General features: G+C 39.8%; 1 protein-coding gene across 2 annotated transcripts; it reads left to right on the top strand.

Annotated features, from left to right (window-relative positions):
* Nucleotides 1–560: 560 nt before the first annotated feature.
* LOC123711659 (solute carrier family 2, facilitated glucose transporter member 6-like) lies at nt 561–17,638 on the top strand. Of its 2 annotated transcripts, none has more exons than XM_045664325.1 (6): nt 561–710; nt 776–821; nt 1,393–1,490; nt 14,362–14,496; nt 15,580–15,663; nt 17,252–17,638. In XM_045664325.1, the coding sequence occupies exons 1-6, from the start codon at nt 669–671 to the stop codon at nt 17,534–17,536; spliced, it is 690 nt and encodes a 229-aa protein (XP_045520281.1). In that variant the 5' UTR covers nt 561–668; the 3' UTR covers nt 17,537–17,638. The 2 variants fall into 2 exon arrangements, with proteins under 2 accessions (XP_045520281.1, XP_045520280.1); XM_045664324.1 differs by having other exon boundaries at nt 580–687.
* Nucleotides 17,639–17,829: the final 191 nt, after the last annotated feature.

Raw genomic sequence — 17,829 nt, 5'->3', positions numbered from 1 at the left:
CAAAAGGGTACTTCACATTATGTTATTTGTGAGTGGTCTAAGTAACATTGTTATAGTAACGGTGTTCTGTTGTTTAATCCAGTTTGACCATTTCGTCCATCATTTTATTTTTCCAAAAATATAAGAGGTGCTTTTGTCTTTACTAGCTGGTTCCAGAATGTCTCGAGGCGCTTTGTCAAGGCCACCACGAATAGTTGGTGGTAGCCATCCACACTCTCGCTTTATTTAGTTGCTCGCACCATCTACGCCAGATGGACGTCCTTGGAATAACTGCGTTAGCTACTTTATGTGCCTTCCTATATAAAAATGACTTGGGATCATATCACAAATAAAAAAAACATTTATCATACTAGTATAAATATAATTAAATAAAAGCATTATCTTTCTTTGATGTCGAAGGCGATACGAAGTGGCACAAGCGCACTTTCCATACTCACGCGCTCGTGGAGAGTGAGGTCAGAGGTGGGCAAAAAGACTTGCGTTTCAGTTGGTTTCAGTGCACAGATTACATTTTATTGTACTTTGTTGCTACGACCGGCTGGGGACTACATGACTTAACCAACAGTCAACAGTATCTGACGAGTGTGACGACTGACACATGGTCACATCAGACATCAGAATTTACTTTTCACTTATTCAGTGCTTGTTACAGACCTCAAAGGTTGTGCATGTCAATTTCTAGTAATAGTGAGTTTGTAACTTTTAATACGGTGCATTATCAATAACAATGTTTATATTATTACTGTATCACAAATAAGGCTTTATTTTATTTTAGAAAATGGAGAGGAACCGACACCTTCAGTATTTGGTGGCCAGTGCGGGTTTGTTGAACTTTTTGATTATAATAGCATAAATGAGCGCGAATTTTTAAAATAAAATGCATCTTACCGAAGTAAGACATGTTGTTTTTATAATGTAAGAAATATTTACTAGCCACTGACCATGCGTATATGAGTTGACTGAGACATAAACAAATTTTTAAAATAAAGTTTTTGAACTATTTGTTAAGATATAAGGTTAGTAAGTATTTGGAAAACGATGTTCTAGTAAAAATCGGTTAGGTATTCTAATTGAACATTGTTGTGTATAGCACGCAAAATTGTACGCTTCCGACAATACTCTAGATCAAGCAGAAGCCATAATTGTTCAAAATAATCCTGCGATATTATATAATAAGAGTAAATTTGGTGACAGACACGACGATGTATCGTTATTCGTTGTTGGTTTAATAGAAATTACATAATTTATGTGGTAGTATTTTGTATAAGGGATTAGGTAAGGTATTCCTTACAAATTTGTTTAAATATCATTTGTTTTTGATTTCAGAACGAGATTGCCGCCCTAAATGATGATTGATGATTAAAAAGAATGAATATATTAATTTTTTTGCAGTGTCGTTGGCCACAACTACGCTAGGTATGTGCTCCTTATGGACAACACCAGCGATGCCTAAACTGCAAAACAATGAAACCAGTATTGTAATAACTAATGTAAGTATAATTATTATTCATGACATATAGTATTCATATCGAGTAAAATATGACAAGGATTCTTAAAATTTTAAATATATATTTTCTATTATGGCAATGTGACGAAGACGTTTACGTTGAATACGCTCACCGATTATGCATGTATGCATTATTAATGTATTTTTTGAAGCGCTCGAGATTTGTCTAGTTGCAATCTTAACTAAAGTACTGTTTTTCCTCTTTCTTGCAAATTGTGTTAAACTTCTGATGAAAGAAGGCCGATGAGTTTATAAGGTGAAAGTAGACTACTTATTTTTTTATAAGGGGCTTTATGTTATAAAGGCTCGATAAATGTTTAATTATAAGACCTTTTTTTAGTTCTGCGAAATAGTTTTATTACTTTAAATATTACCGGAATGCACTCATCTCTCGTGTTACATGTATACACAAATAAACGCGACAAAGCATTAAAGTGAAGCGTATTATTTTATATCTATCAGCACTATTGGAACTAAAATTTATAGATTAATAGAATATGTATATTATACTGTTGTTGCTATTGAGAGCAGTGTTGGCCTAGTGGCTTCAGCGTGCGACTCTCATCCCTGAGGTCGTAGGTTCAATCCCCGGCCGTGCACCAATAGACTTTATTTATATGTGCAAATTTAGCATTAGCTTGAACGGTGAAGGAAAACATCATGAGGAAACCGGCTTAGACCCAAAAATATGACGGCGTGCGTCAGGCACAGAAGGCTGATCACCTACTTGCCTATTAGATTAATAAATGATCATGAAAGCGATACATAAATCTCCCCAGACCTAAAAAGGTTGTAGCGCCATTGATTTGCTTATTTTATGCTGACTAATACCGAGTATTGGTAGTAACAGTCTGGTTTATACAAGGTCCACGGAATTACTAAAATAAATGTAAGAGTGAATCAATTAGTTCACTGTGTTGATTTTGTTAACAAGTTTAACCACTCAAACGATGTTTTGTGTTATTTTTGGTGATGTTGAATGTAATACATATACATTGACGGTAATAACCATGCATGGCATGATTCACACTGCCCATTTATTTTGTAAATATTTTCAATATATAGTTTCATATAGGAATTAAATATAGTCTCTTACTAGTTATTATATATTTATCATTTATTAAAACCTAAACATAACAATTAAATGTACAGTATAAACACATTTCTTAACCTAAAATAAAATAAACAAATTTAAAAAGTTTGGTACCTGTGGCAGTGTATATATGGCAGTATTTCTTCTTGCGATACTTATTCGTTGAGCGAAGAAAACACCAGCTATGGGGTCACCGATACTATCTATTACTACTTAAATCTTCAATAATCACCTGTGCATTTTAACCCAAGGGAACTCAACAAAAATCGAAGTTGGAAAAAGACCCTTATATGTGGGCCGTTTATTATTATTACTAGTTAGTTAGTTCTACATGCATCCTTAAAAATAATCAACAATCAAATATGACATTACAAATACATACATAGACATCAGCAAAAATGCAATATTTAAACTAAAGCTGAATTGCAAATCTTAATAAACAAGATTACGGTATGAAGTAATATACAGTCCAAACTCTATATAACGACCCTGAAGAAACTGTGCATTTAATAACGTTATAGAGAGTTGTCGTTAAATGAAGACTAGAAAAACGTATATATAATCCGTGACTCCTACTTATTAGTATAGAGTACATGGTCAATTACAGCCTACACGCGCAAGCTATCAAAATTTGTAATCAAAATAAGGAATTTCTTAGAATGGTCGTATGCATGATGGCGACAGTCGAGTTTATTGCGGGCTAGGATAGTAAAGCGCCAAAAGAAGTTGTATTTTTTTTTATAAAATAGGGGGCAAACGGGCTCACCTGATGTTAAGTGATACCGCCGCCCATGGACACTCTCAATGCCAGAGGGCTCGCGAGTGCGTTGCCGGCCTTTTAAGAATTTGTACGCTCTTTTCTTGAAGGACCCTAAGTCGAATTGGTTCGGAAATACTTCAGTGGGCAGCTGGTTCCACATAGCGGTGGTGCGCGGCAAAAATTGCCTTGAAAAACGCTCAGTCGTGGAACGTCGGATGTCGAGGTTATACGGGTGGAATTTTGTATTTTGCCTCGACGTCCGATGCTGAAACTCAGCTGCAGGTATTAATCCGAACAACTCCTCTGAACACTCTCCATGGTAAATGCGGTAGAAGATGCAGAGTGACCCCACATCTCTACGCAACGCCAAAGGATCGAGCCGCTCGGAGAGGGATTGGTCATCGACGATTCGAACCGCTCTTCGTTGGATACGGTCAAGTGGAAGGAACTGGTACTGGGGAGCCCCCGCCCAGAGGTGAGAACAGTATTCCATGTGGGGCCGTATTTGCGCTTTATAGAGTTGCAAGCGGTGGCCCGGAGTGAAGTACCGTCTCGCCTTGCTGAGCACACCAAGCTTTTTGGAGGCTAATTTAGCCTTTCCCTCCAAATGACCGCGAAACTGAACGTCGTTCGATATGTCAACGCCAAGTATTCCGATGCTGGCTGTGGCTTCAAGAAGAGTGTTTTCGAAAAGAGGAGTAGCGACAAAGGGTATTTTTTTCGCGGAAAACGCGCAGACTTGTGTCTTCTTGGGGTTAAATTGGACTAGGTTTAGTCTACCCCAGTCCGAGACTCCACGTAGTAGAGTTTCGATTTCAGACACAAGTTTGTTCTGGTACTCATCGACAACTGCCCGAGAAATACCTGCCCGGCCAGTGCCAAGAGTATCCCCAGTGCTGTCGTCCGCATAGCAATGAATGTTGCTAAGTTGCAACATGTCATTGATATGCAGAAGAAACAGGGTCGGGGACAGAACACAGCCTTGTGGGACCCCAGCATTCACGGGTTTAAGGTCGGAACATGATCCGTCGACGACGACCTTGATGCTCCGATCGGCCAGAAAGCTGGAGATCCAGTCGCATAATTTTTCAGGAAGCCCGTAGGCTGGAAGCTTCGAGAGCAGTGCTTTGTGCCACACCCGATCGAAGGCTTTCGCTATGTCCAAACTAACCGCTAGTGCCTCCCCCTTGGACTCAATTGCCTCTGCCCATCTATGAGTAAGGTATACTAGAAGGTCACCAGCCGAACGACCACGACGAAAGCCGTACTGATAATCGCTAATCAGCTGGTGGCCCTCTAGATACCTCAAGAGCTGGCCATTAATAATGGATTCCATTATTTTGGAGAACAAGGAGGTTATAGCTATTGGGCGATAGTTGGACGGATCAGAGCGATCGCCTTTTTTAGGGATCGGATGAATCGAAGCGGTCTTCCAGCACTTCGGGACAGTGCCGAGCGAGTACAGGTACCGGAAAAGGCGCGTCAGGACCGGAGCCAACTCAGGAGCACAAGTACGCAGCACAATTGGAGGGATACCATCCGGCCCGCTCGACTTATGTCCAAGGAAGATAGTGCTCTGCGAACAGCACGTTGCCGGAATGTGATTTCCGGCATTGAGTTATCACACTGCGAAATCGCCGGTGGTGATCTCCCCCGGTCATCCAAAGTCAAGTTGGACGCGAAGAGACAGCCCAAGAGGTCGGCCTTCTCCTTCGCAGTGTGGGCGAGCGAGTCATCCTCTCTGTGCAGCGGTGGTATCGATGGCTGACAAAAATTCCCTTGTACAGCTTTGGCGAGAGACCATAAGGCTCGGGTTCCCGAAGGGAGTTGGACAAATCTCTCGCCAAATCTGGCGATGTGCTCCGACTTTGCCTTAGCGATTTCTCGTTTGAAGGACCTGGAGGCTGAGTTATATGCTTTTTTATGTTCGTTGGTATTGGCATCACGAGATATCGCCGCTTCCGCCCATGCATTAAAGCATTCTCGCTTTAGACGCGATGCCGCCTTGCAAGAACGCTTAAACCAGGGCTGTGACTTGCCACCGATCGGCACCGCAGAGAATGAAATAAAAAGTTCCATGCCCTGTAGAACCACTTCGGCGACAGAGGCAGCGACGGTTTCCGACAAAAAGCACATAGGCCCCCAAGAGTAGGACGCAAAGAAAGACCGCATCCCATCCCAATCTGCTGACCGATAGTGCCAAATACGACGACAACCCGAAAAACGGGGCCGAGGAGGGCGCGTAGTAGGCACAGTACTCCGGACCACACAATGATCCGATGAACCCAATGGCGGGTCAACAGAGACTTGATAGGTCTCCGGACGTGAGGTCAGCAGAAGGTCCAACAAAGAGGGTTTATGACCATCCACATCTGGTATTCGCGTAATCGCAGGGACCATTTGTGACAGGTCGTAAGCTAAAGCAAAGTCGTGAAAGGATCTTCCCGCGTGATCGGTGGTTTCCGAACCGAGCCAATCGGCATGGTGAGCGTTAAAATCGCCAAGTATCACGATTTCAGCGGTAGGAACCCCTTCGAGCAGGGAATCCGTAGCCATTTGGATGTGCTCAATGAGTCGCTCAGTTTCGGTATTTCCGCTATGGAACCTATACAGGCATGCGTAGAATCGCGGATGGTCATCGCAGTCTACGCGCAGCCAGAGGCTAGATAGGTCCCTTCCTTCAAGCGACCCGAGGCGACGAGAACAGATATCCTCTCTGACGTACACGCAAACTCCCGCCCGCGGCACAAATGAATGTTCCAATTTGTACCCCGGGTAGGAGAGGTAGGAAGTATCAGCCGGGGAGGATATCTGAGTCTCAGTAAGGAAGAATAAGGCCGGCTTCGCAGTTTCGAGGTGAAAGTGAACCGCGTTAAGATTAGAGTTGAGCCCCCTAACATTGGTAAAGTCCACTGAGAGCGTGGAAGGGGATGCCTTCGGTAAATTCTTCCGTTTGCCCCGAGATCGAAACCTATAGTTTTTTGCGCAGTTTTTGCCCACCCCAGAATACGAAGGGCAGCCTGTGTTAATCTCTGTTTAAACTGCATCTTCATATTCTGGAGGGGGGGGGGGGGAATTGATGGGCTCCGGGAGTCAGCTACTGTGTCATGTATACTGTGTGTACTAATTTTAGAAACTTAAGAAGTACTGTATTGCTCCATTGTTGTCGTTATTGAGAGCGGGTGTAATGCTATATAGAGTGTATCATTGTATGGAAGACAACCTAAACCAAGAAAAGCCAATTGATTACGACGCTTTAGGGAGTCCGTCGTTAAATCGAGGATGTTTCATGGAGTTGTATCTATATGTTCAAAATTAATAATAAAATTAATCAATCAAAAATAAAAAATAAATATAAATATTTAATCGTATAGTAAATTAATCTTTAATTACGATAGAAATAAATATTGTTAGTTATTCCCCTGTATGAATTGTTATCAGTAAACTGATAGTATTTTTATCTTATCGAAAAATCAACTTACTTATGTATGAAATATAAAAGAATTGGGTGTTAATATTTTATATATATTTAATTTAATATTAACTAAGATTAGATAATTAGTTTCGCGATTTCATCTCTTTTACTTAATTACTCGGCAAAGAGGTTTATAAGTGGTTGGCTGCTGGTTCCACATAATTTTGATTAAAAAAGAAACATATATTTCGCTTATTATACACGTTTCCCAAGATAATATTTAATAAATAAACCCGGCTGAGGTGTTTTTAGTAGGTGTGGTCTCGCTACCCCTTTGAATAGAGAGGGCTTTGAGTCTAGATCCAGCCTCACAGTCCCCGCGTCAAGCTCAAAACTCGGTCTGCGTATGCGCATTTTCACCTCATAAAAAAAAAGATTTCTAACTGCCTGGTACTAATCATTCCTGTAGTTTTAGAGGCTTTTAGGGTAGTTTTACTTTAGGTTGTTTTGGTTTAGGTTAATTGCTTTAAGTTGGTTGGTCCTTATTTGGTTAAAATAAAACTTCCTAATAATTCGTTGAGAAGAGGTGAAGATGGAATGTGGAATGTGTTTAATTTTTAAAAACTGTAGATTTATATACAAAAATTATCCTACCTGGCCACTAGTGGTAACATGTGGTACCAAGATGCGAAGGGTGCGTAGACAATAAAATCGAGGCGCGGCAAAAAGTTGTCCTAACGGTAACGCAATTAACTGTTCTTTTCAGAACGAATTATTGTTTCATGACGACACGTACTAATCACCTACAGGATTCCCCCTCTAGCGAAGCGTACCGGCAGGCGTATAACGCGGCCTCGGCGAGTTGTTCTTGTAGGTATTGAGGTGTTCCCAGTGTCTTGTTGTTTCACGTTGTCGTTATCTTGATGCTTCAGGGTGTTGTCATCTTGATGATTCAGGCTATTTGATGGTTCATGTAGTTCGTTCGCACTTGATGTGATTTGCTTGTTGCAGGTACTCGTGGTAGTATCAGTAGGCACATCTTGCTCGGCGATAGTGTAGGCAGGTTTGAGTCTGTCGATAGAGATATTCATTTCACGGTTAGGTAACTGCAGCGTGAATATCTTGCTGTCTCGTTTCAGCACGCGATAGGGTCCGTCGTAAGGTGCTTGTAATGGCTTCTTTACGGCGTCTATGCGTACGAATACGTATTCACATGTTTGCAGGTCGCGGTGTACAAATATGGGTTTTGTGTTGCTGTGTGGTTGACTCGGCATTGGTTGCAAGTTACGTATTGCGTCGCGCAGCTGATCGATGTAGCCAGAGTCCATGATGACGTCATTGCAGGTCGTTGATAACAAATCACCGGGTAAGCGTATGTTGCAACCGTAGGTAAGATGAGCGGCGCTTACGCCGGTGTCACTTCGCATAGCGGCGCGTAATCCGAGTAGGACGGTTGGGAGCTCGTTGATCCAGCTTCTTGCGGTCTGTAGTCTTGCTTTTAATGCGGCTTTAAGGACACGGTGCCATCGTTCGATGATACCGTTACACTGTGCGTGGTATGAAGTTGTACGCGTTTTTTCGATTCCTAGTAAGCGAGAAAGAGATGCAAATACTCTGCTTTCAAATTGGCGTCCTTGGTCCGTTGTTATTGTTACAGGACAACCGAAACGGGAAATCCAACCTTCGTATACCGCTTTGGCGACGTCTTCAGCTGATATTTCGCATAATGGGTATGCTTCGGGCCATCTTGTTGCTCTGTCGATCATTGTCACGAGGTATCGATGACCGCTGGCCGCGGTAGGTAGCGGACCAACGATATCAATGTGAACGTGTTCGAATCGTTCGGTTGGTGAAAAAATTGATAATCGACTTGATGTGTGGCGTTGTATTTTGGCGCGCTGACACTGTAGGCATACTTTTGCCCACTTGCCGACGTCTGCGTTCATTGAGGGCCAAAAGTAACGTTGCGTAATTAATTTTCTCGTAGTCTTGATTCCAGGGTGGCTAACGTTATGTACTGCGTTGAATGCGGTACGTCGGTATTCTTCTGGTAGGTACGGACGTAACTGTGAGGTTGAAGTTTCGCAGTGTAATTTGATATTTGAGACGGGCAGGTTGACTTTCTTGAAACATAAGTTGCTCTGTAGACTGAGTGCTTTAATGGTATCGCTATCGCGCTCTTGAGCTTCTGCAAGTAGATTGTAGTCGATCGGCGATGGACAGGTGATTGCTTCGACACGTGATAATGCGTCTGCGGCTGCATTTTGAGATCCACTAACGTGTCGTATATCAGTGGTAAATTCGCTGATATAAAGTAGCTGTCGGGTGCGTCTCGGTGATTCGCTGTTTGTATTTGTTTTTGTGTAAGCGAAAGTTAGCGGCTTGTGGTCGGTGAATATTATTATTTCTCGTCCCTCGAACATTTTGCGGAAATGTTTGACAGCCATGTAGATGGCGAGTAGCTCTCGATCGTAGGTACTGTAGCGAGTCTGTGCGTCGGTGAATTTCTTCGAGAAATAGCCGAGTGGTTGCCATGAGTTGTTGATAAATTGATTGAGTGCGGCACCAGCTGTTTTGTCGCTAGCGTCGCTGAATATAGCAAATGTCGCCTGGTGAGACGGATGAGCAAGTAAAGCGGCGTTTTTTATGCTCTCTTTACATGCTTCATAAGCTTGCGTTGATTCAGTGGTCCAGTCGATCTTAGTTTTGTCACGCTTTTTGACGTTGTGCAGGTAGGTATTTAACGGCGCTTGAATGGTGGCGGCATCTTTGATATTTTCACGGTAAAAGTTTATCATACCGATAAAACGTCGTAGTTCTTCTACGGTTTGTGGTTTTGGAAAATCTGTAATAGCTTGTACCTTCTCTTGGGGTGGCTGTATTCCTTCTTGGTTGGTGACCGAGGAATTTCACAGTTGGCTGGCCGAAAACACATTTTGATGGGTTGATGGTGATGCCGTATTCTTCTAGTCGCTGTAATACGATGCGTAGATGTTTTCGGTGCTCTTCCTCGTCGATTGATGCTATGAGTAGATCATCAACGAAAGGGAATACGAAGTCGAGTTCGCGCAGTACTTCGTGAATAAAGCGTTGGAAAGTCTGTCCGGCGTTCTTTAGACCAGGACACATGCGCGGAAACTCGAAAAGACCAAAAGGTGTGATGATAGCGGTTTTCTCCACATCTTGCTCGCTGACTGGCAGTTGTTGGTACGCGCGATTGAGGTCGAGTGTGGAGAAAATTTTCTTCCCTGCGAGTTGGTATGTGAAGTCACGTATACGTGGTATGGGATACCGATCGGGCTTGGTTATGGCGTTGAGCCTTCGGTAATCGCCACACACGCGTGGGTCTCCATTCTTCTTTGGCACGACGTGAAGAGGTGATGCCCAAGGGCTTTTGCTTGGTCTGCATAACCCTTGATCGATCATGTTTTGGAATTCCTTCCTGACCATTTCGTAACGATGCGGTGCAATGGGGCGTGGCTTGCAGTGAAGGGGCGGTCCATTTGTTTCAATGAAGTGTTCAACGGAATGTTTGGGACTAAGCTTCATTGAAGTGATTCTGGTTGTGCCTGGGAAATCTGCTAGTATGCTGTGGTAATTTTGCTCAATGTCTATACTATGAACTGTAGGTATGTCTGCAGTACTGAGTTGAGCGTTTGTTACCAGCTTTGTTTTCCCGTCGATCAATCTTCGGTTTTTTACATCGACAATGAGGTGGTGGTGCTGCAAGAAATCTGCTCCCAGGATTGCCTTAGACACATCTGCTACGACGAATTTCCATGTGTATGGTCTTCGGAGGTTAATATCAAGTTGGAGAGACTTCTCTCCGTATGTTGGAATGACCGTGTTGTTGGCGGCGTAGAGTTGAAACGGCAGTGGTTTTTCGCGTGAGCCTTTTGCCTTTGGTAGCACGGAGATATTGGCTCCTGTGTCGACCAAAAAGGTAAGTTTCGTTACCCTGTCGGTAACGAAAAGGCGGTGTGATGATTCGGTAACGCCGGTTCCCGCCGCGGCCAGCGTTACTTTTAGTTTTCCGACTGATTTATGGGCTTGAAACTGCATGGTGGTGCGCATTTCTTCGCGTCCATACCGTAGCGATGATGGTAATAGCAGTACGACATTGGAGATTTTTTCCGGCTTCGATCTTCCATCTGTGACTCTCGTCGGTTTTCGTTGCGATTTGTTGATGTGTTCCGCGAGCGTGATTGTGAATGTGAATGGTGGCGAGAACGACTGTTGCGGTAGTTGTCGCGAGGTTGTGCTCGTATCTCAGCGACTTCCAAAAACAACCTTCTTATTTCACCGATGAGGGTGTCGATGGTTGGTTGTTGTTCTGGAGGTGGCACACGGAGTGACAGTGAGATACCGGAGACTTCTTGGCTCGACGCTTGTGATGAAACTTGACGCTCTGCACCGGAATTTTCTGTGTTCGTCATCTTCAATTTTCTTGGTGTTCTTCTCGGGGTCACCACTTTAGGGTGGTTTTACTTTAGGTTGTTTTGGTTTAGGTTAATTGCTTTAAGTTGGTTGGTCCTTATTTGGTTAAAATAAAACTTCCTAATAATTCGTTGAGAAGAGGTGAAGATGGAATGTGGAATGTGTTTAATTTTTAAAAACTGTAGATTTATATACAAAAATTATCCTACCTGGCCACTAGTGGTAACATGTGGTACCAAGATGCGAAGGGTGCGTAGACAATAAAATCGAGGCGCGGCAAAAGTTGTCCTAACGGTAACGCAATTAACTGTTCTTTTCAGAACGAATTATTGTTTCATGACGACACGTACTAATCACCTACAGGCTATTCAATCCGAACAATCAAATCTTTCTTCTATATAAGATTAATGTAGATATCAAAATAATGCTCTCAATTTATTTCTATTTCTCTTTACAAGAAACTTTGACATCAGGCCTCATTTAAAATAAATTAAAGATAAATCACGAATCTATAGCAGTGTTTACTTAGTAAATCTCAAAATCGAGACTTACCGCTATGTCATGTACATATGTCAAAAAATTTTAGGATGTGGAAAACGAGTCTTAGTTCGATCTTATCTTATCAAGCCTAAGGTCTTTCGAGTATAACTGGCACGTCCGGTGAAGGCACAGGCACAGGGGGCTGATACGGAATGAAACAGATTCAGACATGAGTGCCTCATTGTGACGTTACGGGACTTACAATGTAAGCGTGCTGAATCGTTCGCAGCGTTCGCGTCGCGCGTCGTCGTCATTGCTTCAGTTCCTTATAACAAGGTCCGTATTTATGGAGCACTCCTCACATACACCGCTCACGTAGATACCCTCACTTACACAATCACACAGCACAGCCGAATCAGATATTAAAATATATGTGACATGATAAAGATTGCTTTTATATTTATAGATATATATCAAAACCCGTCATTTCAATTATTACTATAACTATAACAAATGCAATCTTTATACCAAAAAAAGGTAAAAAGGTTTTTGTGTGCATACACCGAAAACTCAAGACAAGGAACGAAAATATTTTGTTGAGTCATGGAATTTGTTACTATTTTTTTTCATCTGATGTAAAAGTGATGCCGCCGCCAATGGACACTAAATGACAGAGGGCTCGCGAGTGCGGTGCAGGCCTAACTATATGTAAGTACATATTTAAATGCGTTGGATTTCCTCTTCAATTAACTATTATAATCCCTCTTCATCTCCGTACAAAAAGCCCATTACCGAGTTATTACCTCGTAATAACATAGTGGGAATTTCTGTGTATCACCTGACGTTTTAAGAGAACTCAGTCACAGTTTAGATAAACCTAAATAAAAATCTTTAGTTTTTAATGTTCGTAGAAGTCATAGTAAAAAAACATTTTTTAAAATATTTATAACGAAAACGATAAAAACTGCATATAGGAAAGAAATACTCAGTCCTCCAGTCAGGAAAGATAATCTCAGTGCTACGTGCAGTGGACTTAATAAAAAATAAATTTTCCATGTTACAAACTATATATAATATTATATTCAAATGAATGCGTTATATACATGTTAGTAATTAATAACATTATCAACATGACTGAATTCCTTTGATTATCCAGATTTGTTTAGTTATACCAGATTCAGAGTTTACAAAGAAAACACATAGATAATGGTGTTTTGAATTGTTACCGTGAATTTTGAATTGAACGTGTCTCCTATCCAAAATTAAAATCTCAGACTCAGGGTCGGGTCAGGGTTTTAATTAACGATTATTTAAGGTCCAATCAGAGGCAAATGGAAATACTGTCTAGTTCCATTTAAACAGATGTTAATTAATCGGACATTAATCTTCTTTGAGAGCGTATGTGTATGTGTTTATGTTTATGTGTTCATGTTAGTAAAGTGGCTGATTATTTGGATTGCTTTTATAAATTTGTAAATATCCATTGACTATAAAAAATCAACAATAAATTTTATATCTTGACCCTGCAGGGGAAATCCAGGGAATCCCCTGGATTGTCTCTTGCCGTGGCAAGTGCCAGTATCTTTATTTTAACTTTAATCTTCTCTCTATGCTATATATGGAACAATGATTGTAATTACAAGTGTTGTTTATGTTACATTGTTGCTTCCCAGAATATGATAAACACTTATGTACAGAATATATTGATTGGTTTATTTGATATGTAATATAATAATAATAAATAATCTTTATTTCTTCTCTCACATACCACCGGACCGGAACAATATAAATGCTTACAACAAATGTGTAAATAATTATAAACCTTATGGACCGGTGTTAATTTCACGTTTCCTGTGATAATAGTGTGTCACTATACTGAAAGGTACAAATTCAAGACCCATAAGATATGCGGCGAAAAGGTCATCAATATTTTTTTTTCAGAACGAATTAGGTAACTTCATAACTTGGGAATTGTATGTGGCTAATACCAGGCAACCTCTCTACTATTAAGAGAGCTGGTTGAAGCACTATAAGTCCTCAGGAGCACCCCTGGAGTCCAAAAAAACCACCACTTTGACGAAAAAACACGTAACTGAAATCTGAGGCCCACACCCAAAAGGTTGTAGCGCCTTTCGTCATTATATGTTTTTTGTCAGAAATTTTTTACACTGTTTCAGTCTACTTCATCCTCCCATTGATAGACTTACTGTAGCTTTAATATATAATTTGGAATAGTATTTTGTTTATGTAATGTCGATATTATATAGACATAGACATAACATTTATTACTAACACACAACACAAAACACACACACAGAAACACATAAAATAACAATAATCAAAAAATTTAAAAAAGAATAATAATAGAGAGAATATTTTTTTAAAGAAAAAGGTTTAATTGTGTAATGCATGTGTGCTGTGGTTGTAATTTGCCCTGGTTCAGCTATATGCTGAGGAGCAGAGATATTCCACAGCGCTAGCCATTCTGCCAGAGATCACAGCAGCTAGTTTGCGCCTCAGTCGCTAAAAAACAAATAAGAAATATACGTTGGTAGCATCCAAGAGAGAATCTTTGGGGTAGTTTATTAATAAATTAATTATTAAATGATTTACTTTGCTTACTTTTAAGTAATAAGTATATATCTCATATATAAAAATATATTTTACAGAAACAAATATCGTGGATGCTCAGTCTTTCGCCAGTAGGATTCATGATAGGCAGCCTAGTCACAAGGTTTATTTGTGATCAATTTGGTAGAAGAACCACTCTATTACTCAGCGCAGTGCCTATCGCTACTGGAACGGTAAGTTTCATTTATTTTTAGTTAAGCAACATACAAAAAACAAGTTGAATAATTATTTTTATATTTGCCTAACAATGCTATAGTTACATTAATATAAACCACAGTGGTTTTTAAATATACCATGATTTCCATTGTATTCTGTTAAATCAATTAAAATACATTTTTCATTAATCCATTTGTTCAAGTAATAGCGCCATCTAGTACTCGAAAGCTCGTAAATTTTGAAGCATCTCGAAGCTAGTATATTTTAAGTTCTATTACAATTTTAGTTTATGGCGAGAATACTAAAATGTTCTTTAGGTTAAATTTATAGATTATGAGTTACCGCTGTTCGTAATAAAGATACGGTATACTACCATGAAACTACACATTCTTATCAGGAAAACTGTCTGGAGAATATAGAAATATAATATTCCTAGTGAAGTATATTGTAGTCATTCTTCGCCTCTAAAAACAAAGAGCAAATTACTAACAAAAATAAGATATGGATCGTCCATTTTAAATGTTGCGCTTTATGATAAATAATTTGTAATATTTTGTAACTTTACATTAAAAAAGTTACATGAATATATATATCATCAGCAATCATAAGACACTTGTGGCCATTAAGTTTTGGTTGAACACTTAACTTTTTTATAGATTCATAAATTATTGTAGATAATATAACATTCCGTTTCCAAGATTGAACAACTCATTTTATTAGCACAGCGTCGTATATTATATAGTCTTCTCGCATGCTGCAGCCCTCATCAAAGGCTAAAGCCCCGTCGAGAGTCGTTTAGTCGAGAAACTAACTTAATAAAAAACTACAAAAAATATTTTTAAATAATTAAGAAAAATAAATTGTGCTTTACTTTTTTTGTGTACTTTAATTCCAAACAACCCTAGTCATTACCCTTTACTACAATAGCTTGGTGGATAAGGGTATAGGAAGAAAATAATATGTACAATTTGGTTGCATACTTGAATTTGAAACATACACAAAACCATAAATAGGTCATTCAAACAACGCACACACTGATACATGTACACACTTACCGAAAAAAATTGAGTTCACGTAGGCATATATTTGTATAATTCCAGATAATTGCAGCGTCGGCAAATAAAGCATGGTGGTTGTTCATAATGAAGATTCTATGGGGCTTCGGGACCGGTATGATATCAACGGTATGTATAGTTAATTTAATAAAATAAATTATAATCTCTGTCATGATGATGATGATAACTACACTAATGACCGTTACATTGCATAGAGGTCAGAGGTCCAGTCCAGTCAAACAATTATATTACAGGGAACCGAAATAAGTGTCTCCAGTTCATAACTAACTATTCTGTGTCTGTCAAGTTAGGTAAATAATTCAGCAGGTCTACTCTGTAACTTGAATTGCGACCACGTATTTCCTTGCAATATCAGTAAAACAATAACATCGAAATTGTATATTATTATTAGATTATTATACCGTATTTTTTTTACGACAATAGGCTAGGATACAATCATTAAAAATAAATACAAAATTTAAAACCATATTGGTTTATAATAATAATAAAAAAAACATGAGAAAAATAAAATTAAATAAATGAACACGAAGACTTTAAATGGTTTGAAATAAAATCTTACTACTATAAGCAGTTTCTTCGAGACTCTTCTTCATAGGAATCCTTGTTTAGATATATGGATGTCTGTTAACGCTTATTTCTTCTACTTCCGCATCGGTACCCGTTACCGTTACCGCAGGTAACGAAAGCTGTACGCAGTATTAAAGGATTTGGTTTCTGGTTTTTATGTCAAATCTCGCGAATTTAAACTCCAAATGGAGTTATAAATGTTACGTTTGAAAGTTCTTTAGGCTAATTTGATTTCATTATTGAGTATCTTCGCGAGCGATACAACGCTGTGATACAATTTTTTGATATCATTTTTAAAGTACGATTTGTCTTTAGCCTCAAAATAGACTTCAGTTAAGGCGAAACAAGCATCGTGAGACTGGACCGACTGCGTTAATCTATCAGCTGAAGTTTACAATTAATAATGAAAAACCAAAGCTTAAAACTACACCCTGATAACGGTACTCACCGATCCTTACTTGACTTTGACTTTCGCCTTACTACAGCAATGAGCATTGTGTCTGCAACAATCTTTTAAACCGTCATAAGTCATAACTCATATCTGCACTCTACATCATACCTACACTTTTTTGTGGGTAAATACAGCAGCAATTGAGCAGTGTTGGCCTAGTGGCTTCAGCGTGCGACTCTCATCCTTGAGGTCGTGCACCAATGGACTTTCTATGTGCGCATTTAACATTCGCTCGAACGGTGAAGAAAAACGTGAGGAATCCGGCTTGCCTTAGACCCAAAAAGTCGAGGGCATGTGACAGGCACAGAAGGCTGATCACCCGCTTGCCTATTAGATTAACAAATGATCATGAAACAGATATATAAATCCAGATCTAAAAAGGTTGTAGCGCCATTGATTTATTTTTTAAATACAAGATGTGTGTAATCTTCCTGAGGCACGACTGGCTTGTGGTAAAGGGATATGTGGGATCCGCTACTGTGCATAGTGTGCACACTAAAGCAACCAATCAAGCAAGTGGTATAGTCTCGCTGGTTCTTCCGTCACAGAAGCATGTACTTACACTTAAATTTCTGCAAATAGCCGGAGAATTCACGATGCCTTGTTAATATTCGAGTCAGGTTTTCTGTTAATTGATACATTCATCAACTTAGCTATAAATATCAACATTGTTTCTAGATAGTAACAATATATATAGCGGAAATAGCGGATAAGGATATCCGGGGACGGTTATCAGTTTATACGCGCATCGCGTTCCACTTCGGGGGCTTACTTATGCTGTGCATCGGGGCTGTGGCGACGTATGACGTCACAAACTACTTGCTGCTAGCCATGCCGGTGTTGTACTTTAGCGCTTGCTTGTGGATTCCGGAGTCTCCGTACTATTATTTGATGAAGGGAAGACACGAAGACGCGAAGACAGCGTTCGTGAGATTGCGGGGTACGAGTGAGGTGGGTTTTTAATTTTCAGTTTCTTACCTGATCGAGAGCTGTGTTTGCGTTCCAATAAAGCCTAGGATTTTATAAGGTTACAAATATGTCATAATTGGTAATTATAATGATTTACATCGGTATGAACAATTGATTTGTTCTATTGGAAGAGGTAAGAACAATAAATAATAAACCAAGCTTACAACCAAGCAACCAATAAACAAAGCTTTCAAAGTATTCAGACAAAGCGATACAGCTTTCAGTCCAATATTGTCATTCATCATTTAGAGAACAAATAAACCCTCTTTACAATGAATAATGATCAT

Source organism: Pieris brassicae, chromosome 7 (genome assembly GCF_905147105.1).
Source record: "Pieris brassicae chromosome 7, ilPieBrab1.1, whole genome shotgun sequence".
Classification (NCBI taxonomy): Eukaryota; Metazoa; Arthropoda; class Insecta; order Lepidoptera; family Pieridae; genus Pieris; species Pieris brassicae.
This window is presented reverse-complemented; position numbering and strand designations above follow the sequence as displayed.